Source organism: Equus asinus, chromosome 8 (genome assembly GCF_041296235.1).
Source record: "Equus asinus isolate D_3611 breed Donkey chromosome 8, EquAss-T2T_v2, whole genome shotgun sequence".
Lineage (NCBI taxonomy): Eukaryota > Metazoa > Chordata > Mammalia > Perissodactyla > Equidae > Equus > Equus asinus.
Genome location: NC_091797.1, coordinates 11,495,846 through 11,510,700, shown reverse-complemented (window position 1 = coordinate 11,510,700; position 14,855 = coordinate 11,495,846). Strand labels below are relative to the sequence as shown.

Sequence of the window (14,855 nt, the reverse complement as noted above, 5' to 3'; positions counted from 1 at the left end):
CCTATTTTGCATGGCTACTTTTGCATTATAACAGCAGAGTTGAGTAATTGCAACGGAGACCATCTGACCCACAAAACCTAAAATATTACTATCAGGCCATTTACAGAAAAAGCTTGCCAACCACCAGTACAAAGTGAGCCGTTCTCATCAGGGTGAAAAGGGCTGGATCATGATGAAAAGGCTACATACTCTGCTTTGACTAGTGGCTAAAGTCAGTTTCTAGATTTCTGCTCTTCTTTAGCAATCTATTACAGTGGTTCTCAACCCTGGCTGTACAGAATCTACCTGGGGAGCTTAAAAAACAAAACCAAACCCTGATGGTTGGGACACACTCCAAACCAATTCAGAAACTTAGGGAATGGAATCCAACCACTAATATTTTAAAATAATTTTTAAAGTTCCATTATTCTACCAAAATTGAAAACCACTCAACTATTAGCAATACTACTCACCTGGAATGCCTGATTGATTTCCGTTAGTAAAAAGTGATATTACACAGACTTGACAGTATCTAATCTCAGGAATTTCCTCATTCCTCCACCACAGCATTTTTAGCCATCTGTTACTGGCTGGTGATTAAATTTCTTACAGACCTATTCCAAATAGTTTCTACTCTGCTGAAGCCTCAAACTGCCAACTCTCCATTTCTTTTTTCATCCCATTCCTTACTTCTCATTCAATGTCCTCTTTACTGAGCTATATCCTATAGGAGTTCTTTCAGTAATGGCAGAATTTTGCAGACTATTCTATCAGCAAATAGTTTTATTTCACTTTCATTAATGTGTAATAGTTTGTCCAGGTATAGAATCTAGGTTGACTGTTATTTCATTTTTCCATTTTGAACATATTATTTTAGTATCTCTAGTCTCAGTTGTAGCTGATGAGAATTTTGCTGTCTAATGATAATTCTTTCATAGTAACTTTTTCTCCACTGTTTTTAGGATTAGCTATTTATATCTAATATTCTGCATTTTACCATGAGTATGTCAGGACTTGTCATACTTCTTCAATATTAATATTAATGCTTTTCTTCTTTTCTAGAAAATTCTAAAGGTACTAGTTTATCAAATGTACTCTCATATCTATCTACCCCCTTTTCTCCTTCTGGAAATTCTATTAGGAATTTCCTTTTAACTTCACTTTCAAAATTTCTATTAATTTATCTTTCATTAGTGCAATTTCCTCAAATCCTATTTCCAGATCACTAATCCCCTCTCCAACTGTATGTAATTTGCTGTTCAATGAAATCATTAATCATTTTCATTTAACAAATGTATTTTTCATTTCTAGACAAAAATTTTTTTTGGTCAAATCTTTTTTTTTTTTTTTTTTTCAAAAAGGCCTCTTCTTTCATTACGTTCTTCCTTTCCCTCCATACAAATTTAAGGGGTTAATTCACAATCTCCTTTTTGGGTTGTTCTGTTTCCTTCTTTTCTCAAGTTCTCCTGCTTTTTCCTTTGATTATTTCTTCTTAGATAGTTTGTTGCCTGACGTGGTTTATAAGTTTTACTGTGAGTGCCTTTTCACGGTGATTTTTGTTTCTTTATGAGTTCCATGAGAGTCTTGAGTTATTTAAACGTCCCTAATAAAGGATATCTAATTTCCTTGTGCTCTTGCCTTGCAGACTTTACCAGTTCCTGGACAAATTTCTACCTTAATTTCTCAATTTGGGTTCCCACAATACTCATGTGTCATAAATCCATAACCCGTAACTATACCTGGCACAGGTTCCAGTGACTTTGCATTGGCAAGGAGGTGCTTCCAGACTCCAAGAATACTCACTTCCAAATCCATGTTTTAGCAGAACATCTATCTTCTACCATGTAGACATTTAAATCCCATTTCCAAGCCACTAGGGATCATATCTGGAATAGATACCCCGATGTGCTAGTGGCATCAACCTGCGTGCTTGCCACATTTTCTTTGATGACATCTGGGGATTTTTCTGAACTTGGCTATGTGTTAAAAGTTGTTATAATTACATGTCTGTAATGGGAACAGAAAGGGGAGTCTCCACATTAGCTCAGGTCCCCATAGTCTCTCTCTCTCACTCTTAGGCAGGTGTCTCCAGGAACAACTGAAAATCTCCTCATGAACATTATGGAAATTGATTGCTTGTCACATTCACCCCGGATATTAAGCTCAATATGTCCAAAATGGTGCTCATCCCTGTGTCCCTTGCATTTGCCATTTAAAAAAATCATACAGTCATTTTCAGAGTCTGTCCTGCTAAGTTACTTCAAGGTCACCTTTGAGAACATATTCAACAACCAAGGTTGGCTGATTCTTCCCCTCCAGCTGCTAGAGCATGACCTAGAGTGGCCTCTGCCAGTGCCAGCCCAAGTGGACAGAACAGTCCCTGAGTGCCCTCTCCAGGACAGCTGCAGATGTCTCCTAAGAGTTCTCCTTGCCTCAATTCTCACGCCACTCATTTTTACTGCAATATCTATTGCCAAAGCAATATGCCTAGAGCATAGATCTGATGACATATTTTTCCCCTTTGAAGAGCTCTAATGATCTGCCATAGTTTACTGAACAAACCTGGTATTCAAGTTCAACAGTTTGTGAAACCTCAGTCTAACTTTCTACCTCTCTTCCATTACACAGCCTCAAAAACTCCTATTCCAGTAAAAGTTAACTTCTTCCTGTTACATAAACATTTCTTGAGATTTCTCTTCACTATGCCTTTGCTCTTTGTGGATTTCTTGCCCTGCTTAAAAAGGTCATTATTTCTGATTATGTTTCCAGATGTTTACCAACCTTAGACATTTCTTTCTATGGACACCTTCTCCATGAAGTTTCTACAAATAACTCCAGAGAAATTTAATACAGTATTACTTTAAACTTTAATAGGATTTATCTGTGTCTCTCTTAAGGTACTGCCTTTTTTGACAATACAATAATTATTTCTATAGGTATCATTTTCCAAGTTAGCTAGAAACTCTTTGCAATTAGGCTACTTTTTCATTTTCATATTCCACATATTATCACAAGACAGTCAGAACACTAGGTAAAACACTCAATATTTCTGGAATGAATTAACGTACAAATATGTTATCATTTTCACTTTTTGAATAATTTTCTACCAAATTCCTAATCTTCACAATAAACATATAGCTAGTTTCAGGTTATTAATGTTCTAAATCTTTTAGCCAGGGATGACAGAGTAATACAGAAATCACCAACTGTATTGAAGCTAATTGTGCTAAAATTAACAAAAAGCATAGTGTTATAATAAACTATGCAGATAAAAATGTGAGTTAAAAAATTTTTGTGAATGCTTGTTGGGGCCATTTATCAGTATTTTGCAAAATCATAAAAGATAAAACTGAGGTATTCAAGTCTTTAACAACATTACCCAGTAGAACTGAGTCATGGAAAAGCACCGGCAGTCAGGCCGTCCTCAGGCCTACCTTCCCACAATTACCCCATGTTCCCCCAATCACCCTAACAAAAAGAAACAAAGGGATGGGTAAAAGCCTTGAATAAATATCATAAACACCTGGAGTGGGAAGAGCCAACAAGGGCTATCCTCAGAAGAGAAAAACAATGCCAAGAGTGATGAGATAATACGTAATGTCAATTAAAAGTAATTAAGACATTTAAATACAGGAGCTGCTTTGATGCACTATACAAAATACAAAATAGCATTCCATTATTTATAAGCCAACCAAAAGCAAATTTTGAGCACCTATTAAGCACTTATCACTGTGGATGATATAAGAAATAAAGACTGTCCTTTAGTCTCAAGGAGCAATTCTACTAAAATTCTCGTTTTGCTTTAAAATGTTAATTTCATGAGAAATGACAAAACACATTCTTTCCTCAAAAGCTCTATACGAAAGCTATTAAACATGACTGCACAAACACAGCTTACACATATTAACTATATGTGTTATTCTGGCACACAGCAATGATGGGATAATATGTAAGGCTAAAAAAAGTATAAACCCTCAAACAAACCATATGTATGGAGGAAAATAGCTTTAACAGATGTCTCACTTTAGAGTTTTATGAACCATATTTTGGTAAATGAAGATTTGAATTGCTCTGCCAGACCGATAGAAAGGACTCACTTTAACAGTAGAAGTTGGAAATGGACTTGACCAATAAGCTGTCCATTTATAAGAAGATGGTGCCATATGTGCAAGTGAATTCCACTGGGGTAGGTCATCCGATGGAAGGCATTTGCTACATCGGTCATGAGAAACACCACCTGCCAGTCACTATGTTTTTAAAAAACTGAACCCTTAATAAGGAGGCTCATTATCTCACTCAATAAGACTGCTATTAACTTCAGGGTCAGGATCAGAACCCATAATGATATTTTGCATTAGATAGGGGAAGGGCAGGAAATACAATATCATCTAGCTGGTTTGGCTATCAAACAAGCAGGTTTCAAGTTCTTGAATAAGTGTATTGAGTTATAAATTCTCTCTCAAAGGGAATACCAGTGAAAATTGGCCATTTCGAGGGAAAAACACTGTGTTCTTATTTCACAGTCAAAATATAATTCAGCACAGGAAGAATTTCCTAACATTGAGTGTCTTTCATCAAAGAAAATGGTCACTAATACACATGATACAATCTTATCCAGAACCTTTAAAACCAGATTGGATTTTCACTGGTTTGGGATCCGAGGACAGTAGGAGGCGAGGGCGATAGACACTAGATGAAGAGATGTATCAAATACGCACTGTAGATGCATGACGGCTGTGGGGAGCCCTGATTCCTCATCCCCTCCTAAATGTTGATAAATATTAAGGATATTTTATACAGAAATTAATGACCAAAGTAAAACATTATCACATCCTACAATTGTCTTTGTTTTTCTGTATCTAAAAGTTATCTACCATTGTCTATGTTGGTTTAATTACTAATGTGCCTTTTACTCCTTGTTCTCATTATTTTGCACATTTACTTGTTCTGGGAATTTGAGAAGTTGAGCAGTTATAGTTCACAGTTAAGTATTCTTACATTTTGTAATTTTTTAATGATGGATGAAAACTTTTGTTTGGCCCCTAGGAGAGATGTTACAAATACACTTCTTTCAACTTTCAGGAGGTTAATCACAGATCAGCCATCTTACAGGAGAGGCCTAAGCCATAATTATGTAAAAAAGCTTTGCTTTGAAATGCACAACGGCTGACCTTATGAATTTATATTTATAAGCCTTTTAATAGAGAAATTAATAATGGTACCTTAACGACAGTTTCCTTTTTAAATTATTATTCTCACAAAGAGAGTGAGCATGTGATTCTTGTGACTTCATTAAAGAGAAGCTGATACTCGCTTTAAACACAAAGGAATAAAACCTGAATGTCTAATATATATTAGAGCACTACTTCATATCCTAAATATAAAGATATGAAGGCATTTCAATTTTAAAAGGATATTGACAAACTAAGAGATAATTCTTTCAATGCATGCCATGGATAAAAAGAGAGAAATTGATTACATTTATCACAGGCCTTTCAGTTTTAAAAAGATCTTGACAAACTAAGAGAGAATTCTTTCAATGCATGCCATGGATAAAAAGAGAGAAAATGATTACATTTATCACAGGCTTTTATTTTTCTTTGCCTTTTTAACTTTTTAAAAATTTAGACAGATAAGAGAAAAATAACCTAGATTTTTTCAACATGTCATGTGAATTACACATCAAAGAATGAAATCCAAAAGATAGACATTTCATTGCTCATTCACATATAATGTATATGCAGCAGTAGTTAGCTGACTCCGCATTTTATGTCAATGGTTTGGCATGGTATCTTTTCCCAATGTGTCCCAGATGTTATGTAAAGTTTTGAGCATGTATAAAAAACATACACATGAGTGTGTGTGTGTGTGTGTGTGTGTTTTGGGGAGGGAGGGAATCAAACAACAGCCTTCGGAACTTTAATAAAAGCTGCTATTTAGCCCATATGAAAGTTTACTATTTTTATAAAAATTTAAATGGTTTTAGTGAGCATTTATAAAACGTGTACTGCCTTATGGCCTTTAAATCTGACAGATGAAGACATAAATTTTCTGGATGAGGATCAAGTGTATGTTGATGCAGCTGCTGTCATACTAAGACATACTGAAGTATCTACTTCAGTTTCAACTAGCTGAGCATGGCTCTTTTCCTTAAACGAGCACCAATGGTGTGTGACTCATAATAATGAGTGCCTAAAATCTAGATGGCCAGGAAAAATAAAATGTAATTTAAATTCTGTGAAAGTTTGGGGGAAGAAGAATATAATTTTCAACTGCACAATGAATAGTGAACTCACATACTGAAAGGCGTATTTCTAAAAATGAAGTGTTTCAGAAAATCCAGGAGTGCTCCAAAGTAACAAACTAGCATTGGAAAACATCTTTTTGTCTACCGTATAACTCTACAACAAGTCGCCAATGTATTTTGCCGATTTTATTCAACTGTGGCCCATTTCTTGTCTGTCTTGTAATCTGTGCCCTTTTTATCAAAACCTGGGAAAACTTTTTAGGTTGTAGGATAGTTAGAAGTTTCCTTACTGATGGGACAATATTAATTGTTCAACAATCAGTATTAAAGAGGATTTACGGTTTCAGTTAGCTTTATTGCATGATCTATTCTATTTTATAAGAGAAAACTAGGATGACAAGATCTGATATCACACAATTTATGTTTACATCCATCTTTTGACATTAAAAAAATCTTCCTATTTGAAGTGCGCATGCACTCTACTTCTTCTAGGATCCTTTCCAATGAGAATTACTTTCCTCTAAAGCCTATACTCCACATTGAAACACATATTGAAATAGACAAGCTTCTTCATTTTTCCCATTCTTTCAAAGGAAAGCAAGACAAAACAATTTATGGATGTTTCAATTTTGAAACTTATCGTCCATCTCTCCTTTTTGACTGTGGTTATGTAACTTTTGCCTTAAAAATACACATCCTCGATTTTCTGTCTATGGAAATACATTCTTGATTTTTAAATTTTCTTGTATGTGCTTTGTATGACATGCATATATTTTAATAAGAAAAACTATTTTACATCTTTAAAAACTCATGTTGGAAATTTACTATGGAGAGAGGAAAAAGATGTTAAAAAAAAGTAAGCAAACCAGCAAGATCATTCACTGTGGCGTAGTCTAACTCTATTTGCTATCCAAGTGACCTTGGATGAATTCCAATCTTCTTCTAATACTGTCACTCAGAATTGGATCCACTTGTCTTTCTCATTAGTCACTGAACCCTTCCTGCCACTGTGAATTTTGCTCACCTCAACCACAGGAAGTCCTACCTGCATCTAAATCCAATTAGAGCACTCAGCCTTCTCTTACAAATGCCACGCAGTTTAATTTATTAAGATGATAGGTATGCTTATCATATCTCCATAACTATAAAAATCAATAGAAAATTAGCCAACGTCTTAGAAACAACTTCTTTCTTAAGTAACACAGAATTTATTATGCATTTCACAGAACACAGGCCTGGGTGTAGAGCCTGTTCTCAATAGAGGCTGCCACTGCTGGTCCTGGAAGCAGACAATAACCAAAGCAGGTTTTCTCTCTTCCTCCTCATATACCTTTGCTTTGGGGACACAGAGAGAAAGCAGGGAATTTGGCATTGAGGGAGAGGTTGAATGGGTGAAACGACGGAGTCAACTTCCCAATGTAGCTCAAAGGCTCAGTTTTAGGTTTTACATACTCTGTTGAAGTTCTACATAAAATATTCTTGGAAGAAAAGTCATGGTTCTCAAAAAAATTAAAAAAATATTTGGAAACAACAGTTGATGATTCCTCCCCAAATGCTATAATGAGTTTACACCAATTTATCAACTCACACTCGGCTGAGACGAAAAGATGGTGGCATTTAGATAATTCAGTACTAATAAGTAACAATGTCAGAGTTGCATACTAGTCTCTATGATGCCAACTGCATTATACACTTCACAAGCTAGATACACCCTAATAATTGGTAACTGATATTAATGAGATGTATCATTAAACAGTGATGGCCCTGATCACATAGCATACAAATAAGATACCCTGTGCAAATTAGTCTAAATGGTAAAACGGGATCTAGATGGTTCGTAACTGAGCTTTCACAATGGAAGTTAGCTAAATAGAATTTGTGGTATTTCATTAGTACCCTCGTGCTGGAATGTTCATGTGCCTTGCAGACTTAACAACCTCCTCAAACTTCTCCATACTTTCTTCAATAGAACAGTTAATATTCTTCTTGCTAAAGGATTCAGATGCAGCACCAAAAACTGATATCTCAGTGGCTCCAGCAGCAACCTGAAAAATATAATTTAAAGGCAACAGCTAATAATTTCAAAACTGTAAATGACAGCGGTAGAAGAAATATTAACTACTCTATAAAGGCATACTTGTAATTCTTTAACATTTGCTTAGAATTTAAAATTAGATTCCTCTCATCTTGCCACATATACACTTCTTCGATGTAAAAACATTTATAACAGCAGAATAATGCCACAAACTGCAACACTCATAAATCTACGAGGCATAAAAACACAGTGATAATGTTCCAATTTCATTTTGCCTTTCCTAAATTACATGTTATCCTCAGAAATACTTTAACCCTAATTATGGAAAACACTAGCACCCTAATAAAACTTATTAACATCTATGGAAAACATTATTTTTAGACAAATCATTAAAATAGAGGATAGTAAATGCTGTTTTCTTCTCTTCCTACAATCCAATGGAAAAATGTTTTTCCAATTCATTATTTAGATTTTGCCCCAAATTTTCTTCCTATCTCTTAACCTAGCTTCTATTGTTCCATACCTTGACTGCTGCAACCATCAACCATACTCTTGGGTGTCTAATGCCTTAATCCTCTCGCCAGTCTTTAAATCCACTGTTAACCTCATTGATTTCCCTTTGCCATCTCCACTCCTCCCCCAGGCTTCTCTAGTGACTTGATTTCAAAGGTCAAGCCTCCTAGTTTTCCACCTGGATTTTTAAGATTGTCTGTTAATGTATCTCTAGCATTGTGCCTAGATTCCCCTCTCTTTCTGATACCCAGCAATACATTAAGAAATAAAAAAAATCTGTCATCTTTCCTCCAACAGTTTTAAAAATATTGGCTTCTATTCCTCCATCCAAAGTAAAATTTTAACCTCTAAAATTAAAATTCTAATTATTGAACAGCTACTATGTGCCATTATTGTTGTTAGTACTTTGCATGCCCTGTTTCTAATCCACAAACAATCTTGTCAACTAAGTATTATTACATCCCTTTTACAGATGAGAAAACTGTGGCTCAAAGAGGCTAAATCACTAGTATGAGGTCACAAAGCTAATAAACGTCCTGGGGCCATGTTTTGAGCACAGGTTTGCCTGACTCCCAAACGAAGATTTGTTCCACCTCATCACTTGCTCTTCTAAGCTATCGTATGAGGGTGTCCTCTGAGATAGTATCTTTCTCAAAGTGGAAACACTCCCTACTTTGTTAGCACCGGATGGCAGCCATATTTCCAATTTTTCAAAATGCCTTTTTCTTTCTTTACAATGCAATAAAAAATTTTACCAAATCAAACAAAAGAAAAGTGGTTTCAACAAGATACACTAACGGCCATATGCCAGTTAGCCCTCACAACCTCAACTTCACGCAACACAGTCCCAAATACAAAAGTGAAAAATAACCATTAATTCCAGAATCGGCTGCGGCAAAACTTTTACATTAAAGCTGTATAAGCATAAGACTTCAAGCTTTTACTTAAATTGCATTGATTCTTCTTGTATATGTAATTATTAAAGCTTTTAGCATATACATTCCTAAGTCACATAGGATTGGAAGAAACAAGCCAGAAGAGAAATAGGGAAAGTTGCTAGACACAGTTCCAATGACAGCAATTAGCTTCCCTTAGAGGGAGAGAAGAGCAAGAGAGAGCTGACCCAAAAAAAGTTAACAAAAATAATTATCCACCATAAAAACATTAATAATTATAATATCATATTAAGAAATGTTTGTTATATTCCATATTCCTTATTCAAGAGGGAAGCACAAAATATACCTTTAAAAGAATTTCATCCAAATGGATAATTGTATTTTTTTATTTTGATTCTGGAAGAGCCATTTATGGGGAGTGCTCTAGTCCCTAGGAATGCCTTGAGGTTACTCTCTCCATGTATCATGTGAGTAAATTAGCACAGTATTTATGCAGGATAAAAAGTGAGTTACATATGACACCATTTTGACTTTGTAAAGATCTTTAAAACAAAAAGAAGCATATCGATTTTAGAAAAATTAGTAACACACTTACAGCACGGTGAAAACCCTGAAGATTAGGGGTAAGGACAGGATATCGAACGCCTGGATGTTGATGAATGCCTTTCATCACTTCAGTGTGATCAGCCATCTTAAATATATAATAGTTATATATAAATATGTAACTTTGGATATTCTATCAAGCATTCTTTTAGTTTTTCGGGACAGTTATAATTATACATGTAATTATCTTCTATAAATAAATGTCTGCAATAACAAAATTATGTCAATGTTGCTAAAGACAAGTAGTTCTTGGTATCATAAATACATAATAACTAGATATGGGTTTAATTTAATCACGTAATAGGATCTGGTTAAACGAGCGATTACAAAAGTCAGGAATTCTGAACTCTACTATTTTCACTTGACTGATCTTTATTCTCTTCCTTGCATTTCATGGCCAAGCCTCAAACACTCCTGAGATTGGGGAGAGTCTGAAAGGCAATATGCTATGCATTTACCTTCCACATGAAAATTTTATGTCCAAATAATTTCCAGAGTATGAAATTTTACAATGTTTAGTAAAATGTAAATTACACGTCTCTGTTAGAATAATCTAACAAGGCTGAGACCCTAGGATATTATTTGGTTAGCATAGATGTTTTAGTCAGTAACAGTCATAACGCGTTATGCAGTGCTATCATCAGATTACTATTTGTTCTCATAATGCGAACAAATGAATACAATGGAGTACACAACAGAAAAATGTAACCCATCCTGCCAAGACCTTGTCTATGACTCTATAAAAAGCCAACTTTGAATTAAAATATCAAATTTACTAGTTTGCCACAAAGTCTATAATTTAGCCTCCTAGAGCAATAACTGATGATCAAATCCCACAGTCATCACACAGAGAAATTGCCATTGACACACCATGAGCTTTGCATATTTAAAATAACAAATTATGGCATGAACAATAAATATAAGGAATAATATATAAGCAATAAAAAGTATACAAAATGAGCAAGGAGAAAGCTGTAAAAATATCGGAATGAATGAGGGCAGACTTGCTTTTTTCTCTTTACATCTTGGCTCATTACGATAAGCATGTACTGCTTTTGATTTAAAAATAAAAGAAAATTAAAGTATAAATGCTCTCCTTAATATAAGTACACACTTTTGAAAAATATAAAATATATAGACTTGGATAAAGTCTGGCAGTGCATCATAAAACAGCATAAAGGGCACAAAACCAATTTTATTTTTCAAGAAGTATAGGTCAAATTAACCCGTAAGGGATTATTTCATTCTACATGTAATTTAACAAAAATCTTGAATCACTATGAAGAAATTTATTTAAGTAAACACTGATTTAATAGAAGTTTCAATCAGTAAAACTAGAAAATAAACATAGATGATAGTAACCAAATTCCCAGGTCATGCATACTAAACTTTATAACCATTGAAGACACCTTAGTGAAACGATGATAAATGCATTAATTAGAATCCAATAAACCAGTACTTCTTCATTTTTAAAAATAACTACAACTTAATAAGGTCATTTAAGAAATAACAGTATTCTGTCTAAATTTGGTCAGTAAAAATGATTATATAAAGAGCTTCAAGAAATCTTGACAGGTTATAATTTTATTCCAATGAATAAAATAGAGCAGGCTTCAATTAAAGGTATAAAATCCTTGCCTTTTTTTTTTTACTCTTAGGGTGTCTACATTATATTTCAATCTTAATGCTATTTTAATGTGTAAAATTTAACTATTATTCAAACAATAATGGAACTATTCCTTTACAGTACTATTTGACATTTTAACACGATTTTCTACATCTGGTTTGATTTAACATATTTATAAGATTTTGCTCTGACCTTTCATTTAAGATCATAAAAATCCCCATGATTTGTTTGGTAACATGCTTTGCCATCATCTGGCCACAGTCTAGGAATGGCAATACCTGTATCTATCTAGCCAACAAAACAGCCTATACAATGGTTAATCAACTTCTTAGGCCTCTACATTTTGATGTGGATTCAAATAATCACAATATTTGTGCAACCCGTTGCAGTAATCTTAAAGATATGCAAAAGGTCATAAGGATTAGAACGTAACAGTCATATAGTTTAGAGATTTTATTTGCTACTAACTCCATTCATGGGGTAATTAAATTTGGACACTCCAAATTATACATAGTTAGACATCTTACTGATACTTTGCCACTATCTGAATACTCCCTGAATAATCTCTCCCAAATATTTAGGCTTTCCACGTGTTCTCCAGACAACAGCAACATAGTTAAGGTCTGCATCTGCTATGCAACATTCTGCCTAGTTAGAACTACCACAGTGTACACTTAAAAAGTTGTTAAGAGGGTAGATCTCATGCTAAGTTTTCTTACCACAATAAAGAAAAAGAGCATATGAAGTAACCTCAGATATTACTTGAATTTTTAAAATACTCTTCCTTTAATTATGAGATATCTTGGATATTTGATAACTTTCAAAACTTTAAAGTTTTGTGAATTTTTTCCTCATTCAAAATTAACATTTATTTTCCTACCTAATTTTGTATTTGACATTACGTATTTTTTTCTTAATGAGAGTTCTCCAAATTGAAACCTTCAGGACCTGAAGTTCCCTGCAAGTGGTTGGCCCATGTCCCCTAGTGATTTCCAGATCTCAGCCAGAGAGACGGCCATGAGCACCAGCACAGCAGTTGCTTCATTTGGAGTGATGAGGCCTGGGTGCTGGCCACCGACTCTCAAAACTAAATGACCTCAGAGAGCAGACCATACTTGGCACCTTATCAAAAACACAATCCTTGAAGAGGAAGGAGAGTGAACCATCCCTAGTGCTTGTTCCTTGGAAACTGCATATTCTCTAGTTCAAATGTTTATGATGAGAGACCCCGACAGAAGGCAATAAGGTTAAACTTGTCAGAACTTCAAAAGCATCGAACAGGAAGTAAATTTACCAAGAGAGGGAGGAGAAGGGGAATAGACCATGAGAGGTTTTTTTTTTTTTTTTTTTTTGTTAAAGATTTTATTTTTTCCTTTTTCTCCCCAAAGCCCCCCCGGTACATAGTTGTGTATTCTTCGTTGTGGGTTCTTCTAGTTGTGGCATGTGGGACGCGGCCTCAGCGTGGTCTGATGAGCAGTGCCATGTCCGCGCTCAGGATTCGAACCAACGAAACACTGGGCCGCCTGCAGCGGAGCGCACGAACTCAACCACTCGGCCACGGGGCCAACCAACCATGATAGGTTTTTGAGTCGCACAACTAACACTGATATCTTTCATGGAAGAAAAAAAAAAACCCAACAAAATAAAAGTTGGATCAGAGCATTGGAGGACTCTCCATGACCTCACCACTTCCATGACCCACCATCACTCAAAGAAAGCTCTGTCATTGCAGCACAGATCCTTCCCTTACCCAGATCCATAGACTTTCTCTCTGCTGGCCCAAGCCAGGCACCCATCATAATATGGAATCAGGGGACTAAACAAAGATATACAGGGCCTACGAGGCATAAAGCAAAGGAGAATCATTAGAGAATGAGAAACTCTAAAACAGATGTGGGGGAAAAGACATCTGCAGAGGTAAGGAAAGTGGATTTTCCATGTCCTGTGGTAGGATATGAATCGAGCCCCCTTTAATCTTCTATGTGACGGACAAGTGAAGATTGGAATGACTTTTCATTACTTTGACATTCTGAATGTACCTCTAAATATTCAAGTTGTTGCCAAGCCATGATCCTGTGGGGCCCCAAATTTTGTTTTAATTGCACCCAACTGAAAGAATTAAGACCCTTCATCTTGTTAGCGATGCTCTGGGTAGAGCCAGCATTACAGTGAATCGGGCCTGGAAATCTCTTAGAAAATCCATTCCCACCAAGAGGAATGGGCATAGTCTGCAGCACTTACTGCAAGGTCAGGTGTGCCTAGAAAAGTGCCTCTCAAACACTGTGCTCTGAGGACTGCCTGGGTCACAATTAGCTGGGATGCTTCTTAAGACACATATTTCTATAGCAGCACCAATGAGCCAAAACCTCTGAGAGTAAAACCTGGACATCTGCATTTTCAATAAGTTCCTTGGGTGATTTATACGCATGGTCTAGAGAAGTCTGAAACCCCTCCCTGAGGTGAGAAACAAAAACATTTCTCCTTCAACCCACATAAGCCCTATAGAATAAGCCTTTTTCTTCTACTTTATATGAGCATCATCATTGTCCAGAGTCCTGTGGTCAGGTCACACCACACCCAACTTATAGGACTCCAGGAAATTGTGTCATCTTGAATCAGACACCCCTGACCACTATATAGCTGAGGACAGCCTTACATCGAGGTTATCCATTCCCCAGCTGGGACCCTGCTCTCCCCTCCCCACTGTTGAGATTCCAGAATGGTTTTCAGCTAATCCCTTGAAGGTCTTGAGAACTCCAGAATCCTATTTCTCCTTAATAGCTTATCTAGTCTTGCTGAAGTGCTCCCAGCTTACCTTTAGCCATAGCGAAATGTCTGCAATGCTATGCCATGCTGCTTCACAACTCCCATCCTTGGCCTGTATCATTCCACCTGCCTGAAAACCACTCATCCTTTTTCAACTAGTCAATTTATTTCATCCTTCAATATTCAACT

At 35.7% G+C, this 14,855-nt stretch overlaps 1 protein-coding gene across 9 annotated transcripts in view; it reads right to left on the bottom strand.

The window, feature by feature from the left end:
* Window positions 1-14,855, bottom strand: part of HMGCLL1 (3-hydroxy-3-methylglutaryl-CoA lyase like 1) — a 173,774-nt gene that overhangs the window by 105,339 nt on the left and 53,580 nt on the right. For 5 of the 9 annotated variants that reach the window (XM_070514691.1, XM_014851757.3, XM_070514694.1 and 2 more), the window contains exons 4-5: window positions 10,266-10,361; window positions 8,123-8,271 (exon numbers count right to left, since the gene is read on the bottom strand). The exons of 1 other annotated variant lie outside the window; for it this stretch is intronic. In XM_070514691.1, coding sequence (XP_070370792.1) covers window positions 8,123-8,271; window positions 10,266-10,361 — 245 coding nt within the window. The remainder of the gene's footprint in view (window positions 1-8,122; window positions 8,272-10,265; window positions 10,362-14,855) is intronic. 3 more of the 9 variants (XM_070514693.1, XM_044776890.2, XM_070514696.1) reach the window with 1 other exon arrangement.